At 39.7% G+C, this 17685-nt stretch overlaps 1 protein-coding gene across 1 annotated transcript; it reads right to left on the bottom strand.

Moving 5' to 3' along the window:
• Positions 1-1312: 1312 nt before the first annotated feature.
• Positions 1313-17580, bottom strand: LOC5510978 (rap1 GTPase-activating protein 2). Its single transcript, XM_048732682.1, has 17 exons — positions 16550-17580; positions 15556-15739; positions 14202-14486; positions 13422-13577; positions 12691-12762; positions 11854-11940; positions 10996-11090; positions 10483-10512; positions 9875-9993; positions 8892-8949; positions 8287-8572; positions 4685-4867; positions 4091-4159; positions 3471-3575; positions 3183-3246; positions 2848-2936; positions 1313-2235 (listed from the first exon to the last, which is right to left on the bottom strand). Exons 1-17 carry the CDS (start codon positions 16978-16980, stop codon positions 2161-2163), a joined length of 2388 nt encoding a protein of 795 aa, XP_048588639.1. The 5' UTR covers positions 16981-17580; the 3' UTR covers positions 1313-2160.
• Positions 17581-17685: the final 105 nt, after the last annotated feature.

The raw sequence follows: 17685 nt of genomic DNA, 5'->3' as shown, positions 1-17685 counted from the left end.
TAGAATTTTTGTTGTGTTGACGGCAGTCGTCTGTTTGTTCTTACCCCCAGGTAAGGGGTGGGACGTCTGTTCGTTCTCACCCCTGGGTGGGGGACTCTTTAAATTGTTATAAATTTATATAGTGATTTAACTATTGCTGCATGGTAATTTCGCTGTTGCCTCAATAAGAATTAATTGAAAGTTGTTTGAAATTCATTATTAAAGAAAATATATAATCATTGAAGTCTTAATTTGTTATGAACAGTGTAAAGCATGATCCCGGGGATGGGACTCTACTAATAAAAACAGACGGGGTGATGGTCAGCAAAATCAATTTTAACCCCAAGGGATAGCACTTTGGGTATGGTCAACAGCATTTCTTAACCCAAAAGATAGCACGTTAGGTGTCGTTGAAGCAATTTCTCACTAGAGATAGCAGAAGCGAAAAAATTTTGAAGACAACCTAGATAAAAACAGACTTTCTGTTTTATCTGTGAAAGGTATTACCAAGATTTTGGGTGTATTTTATTTCTAACGCGCCCTAATTTCCGATCAAATCAGAATCGAGGAAATCAAAATTGAATTTCAGATCTGGTAACATTCATCTTCATTCTAAACATTAATTGCAACTAAGAGTGACGAAGCTGTCTGTTAATCTATCTGTTAGTCAGATTTTATAACAAAGTGTGGCAGCTTTTTATTACAAAGTGCGTCGTTACAGCTTGTGAGACTCTACACTTCAAATCGCATGATTTATTATTTTTGGACGCTTTATTCAGGTTTGAGACCCGATGCCAAGGAAAATATGAACTCTAGAATCTGAAATCCTCCTAAGAAATTCATGGAGAGTAGCTTACGAGTTTCTAAAACCTAAGAACACAAAACATCTTAGATTGTGCGCATTTCAATGCAGCTTGCTTTTGTTGTTTTGGGCACAGAAAGTGACATATGCACGTGCGTGTCTGGACAAAAAAGTACAAAGACTAAAGGCAGCAATGTAGACCTAGGTCGTAGTGTGCTGCACATGATGACGACATCACTACATTACTATAGCAACACACCTATTCCCAAGAGACGCAAGCGTGGAAAAGACCCCGATATTTTTCAGTGTACATCTCAGCTAGCTGTGCGTGGCGTAACCGACTAAGACAGGCCTGGGATCCTGGTTATTGCCTCCCCATTAATGCGCGGGTACCTCAGGTTCCTTTGTGTTGTACAGTTCGCTAGATAGCGGTGCTGGGGCCGAAATCTCCAGCTTAGCCGTAAAGCTGTAAGCTGCCATACGGTGTTTCAGCGCATGTCTGGAAGTATGGTCTATTTTTTTCGCATTTTGTCGGATCTGGAAGAGGTTCGATTCTCGGCCATGTCTTCAGATTGTTTTTTTTTCCTCTGTTTACCAGTTTCTTCCATATTCCTTGCTCTTCTTTGTCCACCTCCGTTTTTGGCCAAGTCCATATTCCTTGCTCCTCTTTGCTCACCCCCGTCCTCAGTTTTTGGTCAAGTTCATATTCCTTGCTCTCCCTCGAGAGTAGCTGGTTATTAGAGGACGCACGCACGCAAAAGCGTGGTCGCACACTGCGACGTGTAGCATCAGGTTACCCTGTTCGAGCCGCATCTTCCGAGATAATAAACTAAAATGACAATAAATCTCAGCGTCCCAAGGCCTTCTGGGTATTTTTTGACGCTATGTTCAATATTACCCAAAAAACCATAGGGACTAGGTTGTGATATCTGTAAGATTTATTTTGAATAATACCTACTCAGATTGATTTGATTTTTGTCGGAGTTACCAAGAAAAGGTTTACAATATCTTGTACCTCTATTTGTACATTTCTCTTGAAGGCACGTATACAATGCCTTAAAATAGTTTTTAAAACAATTACTTGGTATCCAAATATACTTTTTACTATATCATATCTCTATCAAGCAATACTGTACCATAAAAATTATCCAAATATCTAAGGGATAGAGCTATGCTTAAATAAAATTGTCTATTTCTTTAATATATATTGCATTTATATATGAGTGATTCCGAATAAAACATTTTAGGGGTAAAATCAAACTTATTCTTTCCTGCCATGTTTGTACATCTCTCACAAACAGGAGAGAGAGGTATAGAGATCACCGCACGTCACTAAACGCAATCTTCCTTAGCTCCTTGGAATTCAACGATGGTCAAGTTCACGTCGACAAATGCTTTGATGCTAGGACTTCGCTTAGTTTGTTTACCGGGACTAGGCCACTCGGCTCAACCACCTGGAAAGCGTAAAACAGAGCGATATAATTACTAGAAGGTTTAGTCAAGCTTATGTTAACCCATTTGCTACTATCCTTTATTGTTCGAAGGACTTAGACAATCAAGACTTAGACCTCGGAAGTAAAACCATTTAAACTTATGCCGCATTTGACTGTTTGAAGGGCTACATCAACCTTAATCTTAATGCTACTGCAACGCCCTCAACAGTTAGGATGGCTTAAACAATCAACATCTAACACATGTGCTCCTGCAACGCCCTCAACTGTTAGGATGACTTAGACAATCAACATCTAAACACATTTGTTACTGTACCGCCCTTAACTGTTAGGATGGCTTAGTCAATCAACATCTAAACACATTTGCTACTGCAACGCCCTCAACAGTTAGGATGGCTTAGTCAATCAACATCTAAACACATGTGCTCCTGCAACGCCCTCAACCGTTAGAATGGCTTAGTCAATCAACATCTAAACACATTTGCTACTGCACCGCCCTAAACTGTTAGGATAGCTTAGACAATCAAGATCCAAACTTCTGACGTAAACCTACCAACCGAAACCATTAGAAGGGCTTAGGCAAAAGAGACGTAAACCCTCTGATAGTTGTTTTACCTGCTGTAAGTCTTGGGCAGATATATCTTGAATATTAACAAACTCTGATAATAAGGGCTTGGCTAATTCCTCTATGCTGACCCTGCAATCTGCAAACGAAATTTGATCAATAAAATACAATGATCTTTCATTATAGAGGGCTACATTAGGACAACTCAGTTTTCTTGCAAATGGCCCTCAATTCACGTGAAAAAAAAAGCTGTTAAAACATTCAAAATAAGTTTCTGGTTTGTCACCTATGTGGCGAGTGCAATATTGTGGTTCTACCTATCAAAAAGCGATATTTATGTAGTCTGAATTTCTGATATCTTTATTTTAAATAAATACGTATCTACCTGTTCGTAGACTGCTTGCTTTTGCCCACTCAACAACAGCCTCAAACTTGGTCGTTTCGTTAACCTGTATTTTGAGAGACATGGTCAATGCAGTTAATCAAGTCGTTTGAAAAAGTTGAAACTTGCAGAAAACACAACGGGTGATGCTTTGCGTTTCATTGCTGCGGGTACTAGCCCACAGGATTGCGGGATTACCCGTGACTTATTGGGCGTCCTTTACGCCGTGTTGACTGGGTACAAGGTAACTCAAGGCTAGTAGCGATGTGTACAAATAAAATAGCCAATTACCTGTTTGGCGTGAGATAATACAAGTCTAACATTCGCCGGCGATAGACAGCTCAACGCTTTTATGTCAAGCTCCGTGATGTGACCTTCTTTCAGGAATTCTTCCAACTACAAAAACAGGAGAAAGTGTGTTCAAGTTGATGTGTCATATCTATGGACTACTTATTTTAATCGTTAGATTAATTTTACAATGGTGTTTCCAGATGTTTGAAAACAAGATGTTAACGTCAACACCTAACCCCAAGCTTTACCCTCTGTCGGCCGCCATTTTGCCATCCTGGCATAGTACCTAGTGTGAAAATCTTCCATTTCCATCGGCTGGTTTGGGAAGCTGCTGCGATATTTTCGATTGAATTTAGCAAAAAGATTTTAATTTTAGGTGGTTAATTGGAGATTTATTCTCATAACATACTTTTCAATATTATATGAATACAAAAAAAGGTCTGGCTGGCACGGGCTCTTAAGTACAAAGAGAAGGATCCTCTGCTAGCTGGGTAACATAAAAAAATAAACCCACCCCCTCCGAATTGCAGTCTGAGTGGTGATTCTATTGTACATACTGCATACCACCCCCCTTTGTCCTGCAATTTTTTGGGGTTGAGTATACTTAGCGAGAACCATACCCTTTCTCTGATAATCTGCTCGCAGAATCGCCCCGAGCACGCTTCCATCGACTTTAGAACGGTTATGATCTAGAAAATATAAACAATACAACATCTTCCCATATGGTCGTGCTCGTATGCTCTATCTACAGACTAATGACGCCGCTATTTAACACACCCGCACAATATTGAGTCACTCCATTCCCATCGGCTAATTTAAACCAGGGCTGTAGCAGGGGGTGGGGCACTGGGGGTACGTGCCCCGCCCCCCCCAATATTTTCAAAAAATATAAGGAAATTAAAAGTGGGGGCGTGGCTGTACCCCCATTTGTTTTCTTAATGTTTCTGTATCGTGTCCCCTAATAATGTGAACAAGTCACTCAGCTACTTTCAATCAAATATTGTTAATATGATATTATTGAGTTTTCCTTGCAAATAAACCGTTGCATTTTCATATGTAAACAGTACCAAAGGAGTGATTGATCGATATTCTTTATGTTCCACCCAACAAAGGAAATCAAAAGCGTTAGCGTATAGAGGTGTCTTCTGCCACGTTTTATCAGTCGATGGTCACGTCCTAGATCCCGTTAAACATAATATAAAGCAAAGCCGTACCGTGCTGGGGTCAAGACATTCGTCAACACTGTCGATACAAAGCTGACGTAGTCCCATGACGTCATACTGGTTGGCGGCGCAAAGCAGGCCGGGTAATACTGAGGGGGTGAGCTGGATCGAGTCAGTGTGGAGATACGTAAGCAGCGCCTCAAAGACATCGGGGTCGTAGTCTTTAATAACGTACTGTAAAATAATGTTCATCATCATCATAAACATCATTATGTCAATCGTGAAAATCATCTTCAGCATTCAGCATTCATCATCATCATAATCATACACATCAACCCCATCACCGTCATCATTATGCACATCAACGCCGTCATTATGCACATCACCGTCATCTTTATTATCATCATTATGCACATCACCCCCATCACCGCCATCATTATTATTATCATCATTATGCACAACACCGCCGTCATTATGCACATCGCCGCCATCATTATTATCATCATTATGCACATCACCGTCATCATTATTTTCATCATTATGCACATCACCGCCATCACTGTCATCATTATTTTCATCATTATGCACATCACCGCCATCACTGTCATCATTATTATTATCATCATTATGCACATCACCGCCATCACTGTCATCATTATTTTCATCATTATGCACATCACCGCCGTCATTGTCATCATTATTTTCATCATTATGCACATCACCGCCGTCATTATTATCATCATTATGCACATCACCGCCATCATTGTCATCATTATTTTCATCATTATGCACATCACCGCCGTCATTATTATCATCATTATGCACATCATCGCCATCATTATGCACATCGCCGCCATCATTATTATCATCATTATGCACATCACCGTCATCATCACAATAATTCTTATGCCCATCACCACTACCCTCGCCGACAACATAATTATGCACAGAACAATAACCGTTATCATCATCATCATCATTATGGCCATTATCATCACCATTATCATCATTATGCACATCACCGCCGTCATTATTATCATCATTATGCACATCACCGCCATCATTGTCATCATTATTTTCATCATTATGCACATCACCGCCGTCATTATTATCATCATTATGCACATCATCGCCATCATTATTATCATCATTATGCACATCAACGCCATCATTATTATCATCATTATGCACATCACCGCCATCATTGTCATCATTATTGTCATCATTATGCACATCACCGCCATCATTGTCATCATTATTTTCATCATTATGCACATCACCGCCATCATTATTATAATCATTATGCACATCAACGCCATCATTATTATCATCATTATGCACATCAACGCCATCATTATTATCATCATTATGCACATCACCGCCATCATTATTATCATCATTATGCACATCAACGCCATCATTGTCATCATTATTGTCATCATTATGCACATCACCGCCATCATTGTCATCATTATGCACATCATTATGCACATCACCGCCATCATTATTATCATCATTATGCACATCAACGCCATCATTATTATCATCATTATGCACATCAACGCCATCATTATTATCATCATTATGCACATCAACGCCATCATTATTATCATCATTATGCACATCACCGCCATCATTATCATCATTATTTTCATCATTATGCACATCACCGCCATCATTGTCATCATTATTTCCATCATTATGCACATCACCGCCATCATTATCATCATTATGCACATCAACGCCATCATTATTGTCATCATTATGCACATCACCGCCATCATTATTATCATCATTATGCACATCACCGCCATCATTATTATCATCATTATGCACATCACCGCCGTCATTATTATCATCATTATGCACATCACCGGCATCATTATTATCATCATTATGCACATCACCGCCATCATTGTCATCATTATTTTCATCATTATGCACATCACCGCCGTCATTATTATCATCATTATGCACATCACCGCCATCACTGTCATCATTATTATCATCATTATGCACATCATCGCCATCACCGTCATCATTATTAAAATTATTATGCATATCAACGCCATCATTGTCATCATCATTATCATCATTATGCACATCACCGCCATCACTGTCATCATTATCATCATTATGCACATCATCGCCATCACCGTCATCATTATTAAAATTATTATGCATATCAACGCCATCATTGTCATCATTATTATCATCATTATGCACATCACCGTCATCATTATTATCATCATTATGCACATCACCGCCATCACCACCGTCATTATTGTCATCATTATGCACATCACCGCCGTCATTATTGTCATCATTATTATCATCATTATGCACATCATCGCCATCACCGTCATCATTATTAAAATTATTATGCATATCAACGCCATCATTGTCATCATTATTTTCATCATTATGCACATCATCGCCATCACCGTCATCATTATTAAAATTATTATGCATATCACCGCCATCATTGTCATCATTATTTTCATCATTATGCACATCACCGCCATCACTGTCATCATTATGCACATCACCGCCATCACTGTCATCATTATTATCATCATTATGCACATCACCGCCATCACTGTCATCATTATGCACATCACCGCCATCACTGTCATCATTATTATCATCATTATGCACATCATCGCCATCACCGTCATCATTATTAAAATTATTATGCATATCAACGCCATCACCGTCATCATAACATCAACGCCATCACTGTCATCATTATTATCAACATTATGCACATCACTCCCATCACCGTCATCATTATGCACATCACCGTCATCTTTATTATCATCATTATGCACATCACCGTCATCATTATTATCATCATTATGCACATCAACGCCATCATTATTATCATCATTATGCACATCACCGCCATCACCGTCATCATTATTATCAACATTATGCACATCACCCCCATCACCGTCATCATTATTATCATCATTATGCACATCTACGCCATCATTATTATCATCATTATGCACATCAACGCCATCATTATTATCATCATTATGCACATCAACGCCATCATTATTATCATCATTATGCACATCACCGTCATCATTATTGTCATCATTATGCACATCACCGTCATCATTATTATCATCATTATGCACATCACCGTCATCATCACAATAATTCTTATGCCCATCACCACTACCCTCGCCGACAACATAATTATGCACAGAACAATAACCGTTATCATCATCATCATCATTATGGCCATTATCATCACCATTATCATCATCATCATCATCATCATTATGGCCATTGATCATCATCATGGCCATTGATCATCATTATGGCCATTGATCATCATCATTATGGACATTATCATCACCGTTATCATTATTATGCATTAGCATTCATCATCATTATCACTACCACACCACTGTTCCCCTCTAAATACATAAAAAGGGGTCGAGTCCCCGTCAAGGCAGCAGGAGTATCTTTCTGTTTCTCGGCCTTTAATTTGACTTGTTTAATGTATGTACTAGAACCTTGGGTTCCTCGGTTAATTCATGGGCATTCGTAATAAGTATCAGGACTTTTAATGGCGCCTTATAAATGCTTGCACCGACACCGTTACTACTACTCTACCACTGTTCCCCTACCTACCCTACCTGCTTCATAGATGGGGCTTCCCGTATATCAAACACACCACCCACTTCGTGTGCTTTCTCAAGCTCTGTTACCGCTGACAACACCACTTGGTTCCTGTCCGCCTCGCTGGCGCTTTGGCTCCGCTTCACCCTGTTCAGCACGAATTTGCGAGTCTTTGACGTTCCGGGGAAAAGGGAGGCACCACTCGACATGGACGACCATGAGGTCTTGCGGGCGACGGCTGGGGAGGTCTCCACTGACCGTGCTCTCGCAGGGTCGTCTTCCAGGAAAAGTTTCCGAAACACACTAGAAAAAAACAACAACAAGATAACAAACATGAGCTTTATTTGTTTTCATGAGTTTGACTGTTTTATGAGATATTTCAGGAATTAGGAATATCCTCCTATCCTATTGTTAATTATGGGGATACAGGGTGTTGCATTTGGAAGGGCTTCCATTATTTTGATTAGACAGCTAGGTGGGGACGAGAATGTTTATAGGAGTGGTCTGCTCAGCTATACCATGGCCCGTGGACCTGGGCTATTCTGCAGCCAGTGGTGCTGGTTATTCTGTGGTCCATGGTCGAGCCATGGTCTATAAGACACGGATTATAAGATGCACTAACCTGCTACGAGACGCCATGACAGATTGAACAGCGACAAAACGCTTTTTCTCATTCCGTCCTGAAGACAAAAGCAGGAAACAAACAGTCAGCAGGGGCGTGTCTACAGAGAAACGCACGGTGGAGTCCAGAGAAGAAGTTCACTGAACTAGGATCAATTAAATTCAAATCGGCATCCTTTGCAGGGCGGTAGCAGGGGGTCGGGCACTGGGGACATGCCCAATATTAAAAAAATATATATAAGGAAATGACCAGTAGGGGCGTGGCTCTACCCCCCAATATTTCTGTATTGTGCCCCCCCCCCCCCCAGACATGCTACGGCTCTGCATTGCTCCAGTAATAAGTCACTAGATCTATCTAGAAACTTTTCTATAGAAATGCACACATAAAATAAACCGCTCTTCTTAACTAACAACGAAGGGGTCAATCGGAGTCGAACCCATCTCGTCGTATGAGCAGGGTAAGGTCCGGAACCCTCGGGCCCCCTGTGGACACGTCGTACGTCTAACCTTATACTCAGGGGTCGTCCACATTAACACGGATTCAAAAGGATCCGGATTCGTTTCGCCGAAAACACATTTGATTCGCGTCCACACTATCGTTTTCGCAGCGTGTTCGCCTGGATCCAGCCGTCCACACTAACACGGATTCAAACGTTTGAAAACGCTGAAAGGTACGGGGTAATGTCATTTTTATGATTAGCGGACGCGCCTGCGATATGACGCCATCGTTTTCATTTTGATAAGAATCCGACCGTCCACACTACGTACAAAAGTATACAGATTCATTTTGATTCACTTTCGACAGCGTTTTCAAAAGTATCCGGAATCGCTGGATCCAGCGCGCGTGTTAGTGTAAACGGACGCTACATCTAAAGAACAATTATCCACACATTCAGTCTATCAGTCACGATGTTACTAGGGGGAATCTATTATCATATTGCTGTCTACAGTAAGAATCCTTCATCTCTGAAGTGATAAACTCACCAACGAGAAATAAAACATCCCCTTCTGTATTTTCTTGTCCAAGTGATGTGAAATACTTCGCTATGTCCTCCATTGAATCATTTAGCTGCTGCCTTTTATCTTGGTACGGACTTGCAGGCCTGGAGAATCACATACAGTAGCGGCGCTTGGTTAATATTTCTAGCATCAGGAGGAGGCGTCGAAGTCTTTTTAGCTGAGAGCTAAAAAGAGCATTAATCAAGTATAAAACCAGAAAACCTCGATTCACCCTCGATTCAATCTACTAGGTGTCTGGATAACGCTGTTTCCAAGCTACCAAGAACTCTATTACTATATTATAATATAATCTCTATCAGCCGCCATATTGTATTCCTAGCAAAATTCCAAGTGTCGAAAAGCATCCATTTCCATTGGCTAATTTAGGAGGTATATTGTGATATTTTCGATAGAATTTGCTAAATAAAATATTAAAGTTTGTTTTATATGGGTGTTTTCTTTCATATTTGTCTTTGAACATTGAATGAAAACAAAAACACAGGTTTGGCTGACTCTCTTTAAGTATAGACAAAATCGCGTGTAAACAGCCTTAAGGACGATTCGCATTTATGATACCAAAATGGGAGTCTTACCTTGCAGACTGATATCTTCTACCGCTATCTCTGTGAATGGAGAACCAAAATTTGACGTCAATACGGGCGTAGCCTCTTAGGAAAAGCGAGTAGGGGATGTTCCTGTGGGCAAACTGTAAATACTTGAACATCTTAGGCCCGATTTATACGTCGCACTACTGCCGTGCCGAAAGTAATTGTTTGTGTCGACACAAATACATATATAGGCTTCGACGTTGATTTAGACGTCGCACTCAAAGTCGAAATCAATAGATTGCGAGCAGTATAAGTTGAAACAAAGTTGCACAAAATCATAATAAATATTATATTTGACTCGGCAAATAAAAAGCTCCACGTTTGAATCGGTGTCGTGCTTTTGACGTGCACCATGGCTTGCTCTGTCGTGCCGACTACGAGGCGTCGATTTTAATTGATCAGACGTCGAACTGTTTACGTGTCCAATCGCATTAATTTGACTCGACAGGGCGTCGTATGAATCGGGCCATATTAATCGTGCACCAGCTCTCAGCGTACCTGAAGGGCTGAGGTTCTCTTCTCTCCTGTGACTTCTCGTCGTTTTGCTCAACGGATTTGATCAGCTCCTCCATCAGCTGCAGACGCGTCCGTTGCTATAGAGATCAACGCGTCACTTAAATTTCGTGAAGTTCGCGATCTTATCAGATAAAGCAAAGCCAAAGTAGTGCGAAAAATAAGTGTAGCAAAAATTTCGTGGTTCACATGATTATTTTATTTAACTTAATCGAGTCACCAATAAATAACAATAAATTGAATTAAAGTAAAGTTCAAAAGAAAAGGTGCAGCGGGACACGTGGCCCCATGAGGTCTAATGAGGGGTACCGCTCTTAGTATAACTAATTAATTAATATAATAAAATAATTATTAGGAAAAATAAGCAATAAGTAAATATTAGGAAACTTAAGCAACGACGACGGCAACGTTGACGACGACGTCAGAAAACAATAGAATTTGATTCAGAATTCAATAGCAGCAAGTGGAAATGCGTTCTGTCTGATACATTTCAGCCGTTTTCCATAAAACCACGACGTGAAAACTCCAAGTTTCAAGGTCAATTGAGGACGCGGACGTTTGCTCTGTAAACTCCACTAACTACGTTCGCTGCTGTAGAAATAATTTCCTTAGTTTATTTTTATCTGTCTCTGACTATAACGTTTTGGTTATTCCATTGCAATTAAATTATAATTGATTGCCACTCGCGAAAAAATCTTTTTCGATAGCGTTGTCCTAGCCGTCGTCGTCGTCAGTCCCTATTATGTAGTGAGAGAGTGGAATAAAGCCAGTACCAGCGATGGCCTCCTTTGCCGTTGAGTTGTATGTAACGTCAAGTCAAACGATGCACAGACTAATACCTACGTGAAGTTTGGCGAAGTCCGGAGCTTTATGACAAGAAGTCTCTCCATTGATTACTTTGTTAAGAATCCAATCTCTAAACTCTGGTCCCTATGAAGATAGAATAGTTATTAGCTGGAAAAACACTCTAGCCGCAGTCAGGCACACCTATGTTACTGCTTTTATAAACAAAACAAATACATAACTCATTTAACATAACTCGCTCCCACGAGAGACAAAGGAGTGTCGATCCGTTGGCTCCTTTGCTATGGCTCTCCAAAAATTAACATTGTAAATTCATGTATATAGATAATGTAAATAGATAATGTATATAGATAATGTAAATAGATAATGTATATAGATTTTTCCCAGTTCACCTAAATATCACTTTATTTATTTTTGTTTTCCCTGAGGGCCACGTGTAAATTATCTGTTTAGATATTAAGTGTTACCCCTAATAAAAGTCTATCATCATGATCAGTGTAACATCATTTACCAAATTTGTCAAAAAAAATATCGCAGTTGTTTCCCAAAATCATCTGATGGAAATAAATGCTTACTTGCATTTGATAATTAATTATTTTCGGTCTGTTACGGAACAATCTCTGATGATTTTGAACGGAAAACGCGAAAAATATTTAATAATTGTAAAATCATAGCGTCTTTTGGAAGTTTCTTTGAGGATGTGACTGCTAATTTAGAAAGGATGGCCTGTTAAATAGCGCGAATTCTAATGGATTCTTTTTTTCACTTGTCGTTTGAGGTTTCCTTCGGCCATCCGGAAGTAAACTGGGGACAATGCCCCTGTAACTACGATGCCAAAATGACACCTGAAAGTGCAAAAATATGCTTGTGTGATACCTTCTCGAAACGATGTCGTTCGACAAGTCGAGGCTCATACAAGGGGACTCGACGCCTTGAAACGACTGACACCTGATTCAAAACGTGCAAGAGAAAGCAGATTAATACACGTAGCGAAGGAAACGGGGACGGGAAAGAAAGCGTAGACCTGACGGCCTATTTTCACTAACAAAATAAGGAGATACGGAGAAGGAAGCAAAGGGGTAAGATACTTAGTTCGCGTGTGGAGAAGAAATCAGTGTGAGGGGACGCAAGAGGAAAAGGAAACCCATGCTTTCGCTTTGTTCTCCGTGTCTGATTTTCGCACACGCAGTAAGTTTTTTACTTCCTCGCATCCTTCTCCTCTTACTTCCCTAGTTAACAGAGCCCTATGGCTGTTAGTGAGTTAGCGAAGGAAACGGGGGACGGAGAACGGTGGGAAACAGAAGCAAAGCGAAGGAAACGGGGACGTAAGAGCTTAAATAATGTCGATCAACCACTTTTTTTACTATTACATTTGCAAATACAGCGGTTCATTTGCAAAAAAAAAAAACTTAATTGATATTTTCTTAGTTACTTGCTTGAATTAGCCGATGGAAATAAATTCTTTGAGTCACTTGGTATTGTGCGAAGCGTAAAACGGCGCAGTGATTGGCCTTCTTTAGCCATGTTACAAGACAAGAGGCAAGAGGCAATTTTCCTGCAACTTGTATACTGCAATTTTTGTTGTGCGTGAAAGGATGAATACCCACGTTATATTCATAAGGGTTGCTTGATACATCGACTTGAACGACCACAAACGTGTGTAGGAAGCTGGACTTGATACAGGCAGGATTGAATTTGGTAGCCTTCGCCTCCAAGAAGACGACACACACGATGTCATTTCCAATGTGTCGCTTGCGCTGAAGCTATTCATGAAAAAAGCATATTATGTAATAGTATATTATTGTTACAATAAAGAAATGCGTCATGTGAGAAACTTTGTAAGAAAGACTATCCAGGAGCAGAAATGACGCCAGGGTTATACTTCTCATGGTACCGAAGTAAGTACAGCAAGCCACTTCAACCTTGTATTGATTTATAGCTTGTCTACATCACGCCTAGTTTTCCTACACCTTGTTTTTATTTTTCTAGTTATACCATTAAACTAATTTTCATTTTAAAAAAATGCTTTGAAAATCCTTTTATTTTGCAAACCTGCATCTAGCGCGAGGACATACGTAGTCAAATAAATCATATGCAGAAAGTCAAAGATTAGCTATTTTTCAATACGAGAAGACCGCTCTTAGGTGTATGAGGGGAGAAGCGTGCGTGCCCCTAGCATCAACCATAACTACGCGCTTGAATTTCTCACCATATTTCCATAACCCCACCCCTAGATATGCGCCTACACGCGAGATTCATTGCTCTATGATATGCCCCTTAGCATCCCCAATAATTAGGCGCCTGAGTTTCTCACCATAACCCCCCCCCCCCCCCTCCCGATACGCCCCTACACGAGAGAGTCTTTCTCTGATGCGCCTAGTACCTACCTTTTGACTATCATTCTTGTCATAAGGTAGCAGTGTGGAGACGTGGAACATCACTTGCTTGTTCCTGTATGTGGTGTGAACAGAATGTAGACCGGTGAGGTCGTTAGCATTGTCCAAGCCCCCGCGATACTTGCTGAACCCACGCATCCTGACGCGGTCACCAAGGGATTCCAAGAAAGCGTCAAAAGCTGGACTGTGCTCTTGATTTTCAAACATCGCTTCTTCCGTTTCTTGGCCCTCCTTGACGTACAGGAGTCCAATTTTGTATTCGTCTTTGAGCGAGATCTAACCAAAAATATGCTATCAGAATTAGTGTTATCTGAGTGATAGGTAACAACAATTTGCCCCCCACTTTGATAATCTCTCAATACAAAGCACAATTAATGTATAAGCAATATGTCTGCAGTGTGAGAATACAGAAAAATAGTATTGTTTTTTTTTCGGCTTTCTCACAATGCAAACATATTGCTATAAAAACATGAATTGTGCTTCGTATTGAGTGATTATTAAAGTGGGGGGCAAATTGTTGTTACCTATCACTCAGAAAAAGCTGACTAAAGTGCAATTAGACTATGCAAATGGAGGTATCATAAAATCCTATAAAACGATTTGAGTCAAAACATCAGTTGTTATGCTTAAAAAAGTGAAACAATGGTCACAATGAAACATGGTCTCAAAATGCAAATAAGCTATATAAAGGTGATATCTAACTGCATTTTTAATCTTGCCCCAGCTATTTTTGTTTAAACTACCAAATATTAGTTTATCAAACTGAAAATGTAAAAAAATGTAAAAACTGATAGTCGCATTCATAGGTAGGGAATTTAACAATTCAACAATTTTACAATTAATTCTTGAGTTGATCTAATGGGCTTTTGACACAAAGATGACGGCAAGAGGAATAATTGTATTTGTCAAATAAAACCAACAAACTAAGGCTACCTTGTATAGCCAAAAATATTATCTGGTCATTTCCAGTTTTCTGGCTTTCAAATCAATTCGTTGTTCAATTCATTTCATTGTTCTTTGATATAATTTCTTATAATTTTTTATATAATTTTATTGAAAATGGACAGTATTGATGATCCTTCAAAAACAAAGAAAAGGGCATGGGTGGTGCATGTGCCTCTGTCAGGGGCGGACCCAGGAATTCCAGAAAGGGGGGGGGCACGTAAGGTTTTCAAGAAAGCCAAGCAGATTGATTGTTTTTCCATGGATTTCCTTTTATTTCTTGTTATTTTTAGCCAAATATCTGAAAAGGGGGAGGCCGGGGTTAGCTCGGCCCACCCTTAGATCCTTCCCTGCCTGTGCACCTCCCTAGGTGCACACCTGAAAGTGGTCCCTCCTTCCTTACCTTGTCTATTCGGAGTAGAGCTGCAGGTGCTGATGGGATAGTTATCAGTCTGAGAGGAGAAGTGAGTCCTATCTCCTGTGATATGAATCGTAAAACTTCACTATGACTGCTGAGTGTCCCTCTGCAGATAGTAGCTGCAGGTAGCATGCCATGAATTATATTGCCAGACGAACGAACCATTATCCTAAAAAAAATAAAATAAATAAATGTACTATTTTGGGTAGCTATTCCACACCCCCTACAAAGGGATTTTACTTTTGGTATCTTGTAAGATAAAAAACAAATTGTGTTAATTTCATATAGCATTATCACTCATGAAGCCCCATCTAGGGAACACAAAATAATTTTCACCAACACCTCTGTGTTATTATTTACATCTAAAGATATGAGGTTCCATCCACCAGGAAACTTTAAATCCAATATAAAGCCTGATATTTTTTTTATATGCAAAGTTATCATATGGACATAGATATAATACGAGATTTAAATACTTTTTCCTTTAATACTTTTTTCTAGCCCCTGCGACCAACAACTTGGTACGCGCCTGATTTATTATGCTATATATTTGCAAAAGGGGGGGGGGGGGGGGGGGGATAGTTTGTTTTACAAAAATCAGAATAAAATTTTGTAAGGCAAAAAAGACGAGCGAAACAGTCAAACATATATGATTAACGACTCGAAATAGAGGTCTAACAGAAAAAGACGTCGCGTTTACATCCGCTAATACAAGTCGTACTCCCGGAAATTAAATGTCAAATTCAATACAATCGAGGTAGCTATATAACATATTGTTTGCCACAAATGAAGTCGAAATTCTACATTTCGCAACATTAAATTCCGTATAGAGTTACCATCGTTGGAAGTAGTCATGAGTTAATAGGATTATATAACGAAAACTACAAAAAGAATTACAGTTTTTTTATATGCACGAGTGGTGTCTTTCATGTTCAAATGCAAAACTAATTAGTAAACAACCAACGCTTACTAATCTTACCTCAAATAGTCCGCGGTCTGCCGGAATTCTTGTTTAACTGTCAAAATAAGAGGTCCAATGTCGATCTCTCTGCTATAATAATTCCAGTGTTTTGAACCATAAAAGTAACTTCCGTAAATTTCCTCACGCGGTATCTGTGTGCATATATTTCCACTCGTCCCCAAATCACAAAATTCATAGAGCATTTTGCGCGATAAATTCGCCATGTCAAGCATTCTTGGACAATCTGCATTTGTGCATTCAATCCAGTACCCATTTACAAGAGAAATAAAAGGGTGATTTTCACATAGAGCACAATTTTGATCTACTATTTCCGTATTTGAATTGTTTTCCAACGGCCCGTCATCGAGTTTAGTAGCTTTTACGCGTTTAAAGTTCCGCAGCACTGTTATGAAATCCGAACCACTTTCCTTGCGGAAGTCTAACGACATTTTCCCTTTAATTTGTTCACCAATAATACTGGTATTAAAACAATTTATCAATTTATCTCAACTGGAGTGGGCTAATCTTGAAAATGGCTGTATGGCTGTGGATAATGTTGCTTTTATCACAAGATTTCCCTTTGGCTATATTTTCGGGCTATTGAGATTGGTATCGTTTCTTTGTGGCTCGTTGTGGCTAAACAGATCCTCTGTTTCTTGTACAGCTAGCACAAAACTGCAAAATCCATAAGCATGTTTAGCACGAGTATCGCTCTTCAGTTAACACGATCATCAGCCAAAGCAAAGTTCTCCAGACCATTGTGTAGGACAGGCGGAGGATAGCCGATCATACACTCCGTAGGGCAAGGGCTAAACACGATGTAATAGAGCCTTGATGTACAATGATTCGTCAAACATTTATCGATTTTGTTTCACTAAATTATCTTCTACCCTCTTCACAAAGCGTATTTGTGAGTAGTAATTAATATTTGATCAGAAGGCCGTTACGGGATAGCTGAACTGTTTGTCTTGTCCGTTTACAAATTTGATGCCCGCTGGAAAGTGAAATAGGTGACAACTTGTCGATTTCACCTAATTTTCATCCCATCAAGACGCGACGACTCGACAGCTGTTTTTTAGTTCCGGTGTCAGTGTTAGCCAATCAAAGCATAGTATTTCGGCGCACCTGCATGTAATATTGGTCCGATTGACTTC

The sequence above is a fragment of the Nematostella vectensis genome, chromosome 9 (assembly GCF_932526225.1).
Source record: "Nematostella vectensis chromosome 9, jaNemVect1.1, whole genome shotgun sequence".
NCBI lineage: Eukaryota > Metazoa > Cnidaria > Anthozoa > Actiniaria > Edwardsiidae > Nematostella > Nematostella vectensis.
Note: the sequence above shows the minus strand (reverse complement) of the source record. Positions and strands in the feature narration are given on the sequence as shown.

Coding starts and splice junctions, on each gene's coding strand:
- LOC5510978 (XM_048732682.1), bottom strand. CDS start 16,980: ATGTCGTTAGACTTCCGCAAGGAAAGTGGTTCGGATTTCATAACAGTG. Junction 12,763..13,421: donor GCAACCCTTATGAATATAAC/GTGGGTATTCAT, acceptor GTTTTGAATCAG/GTGTCAGTCGTTTCAAGGCG. Junction 2,236..2,847: donor CTGCCCAAGACTTACAGCAG/GTAAAACAACTA, acceptor TACGCTTTCCAG/GTGGTTGAGCCGAGTGGCCT.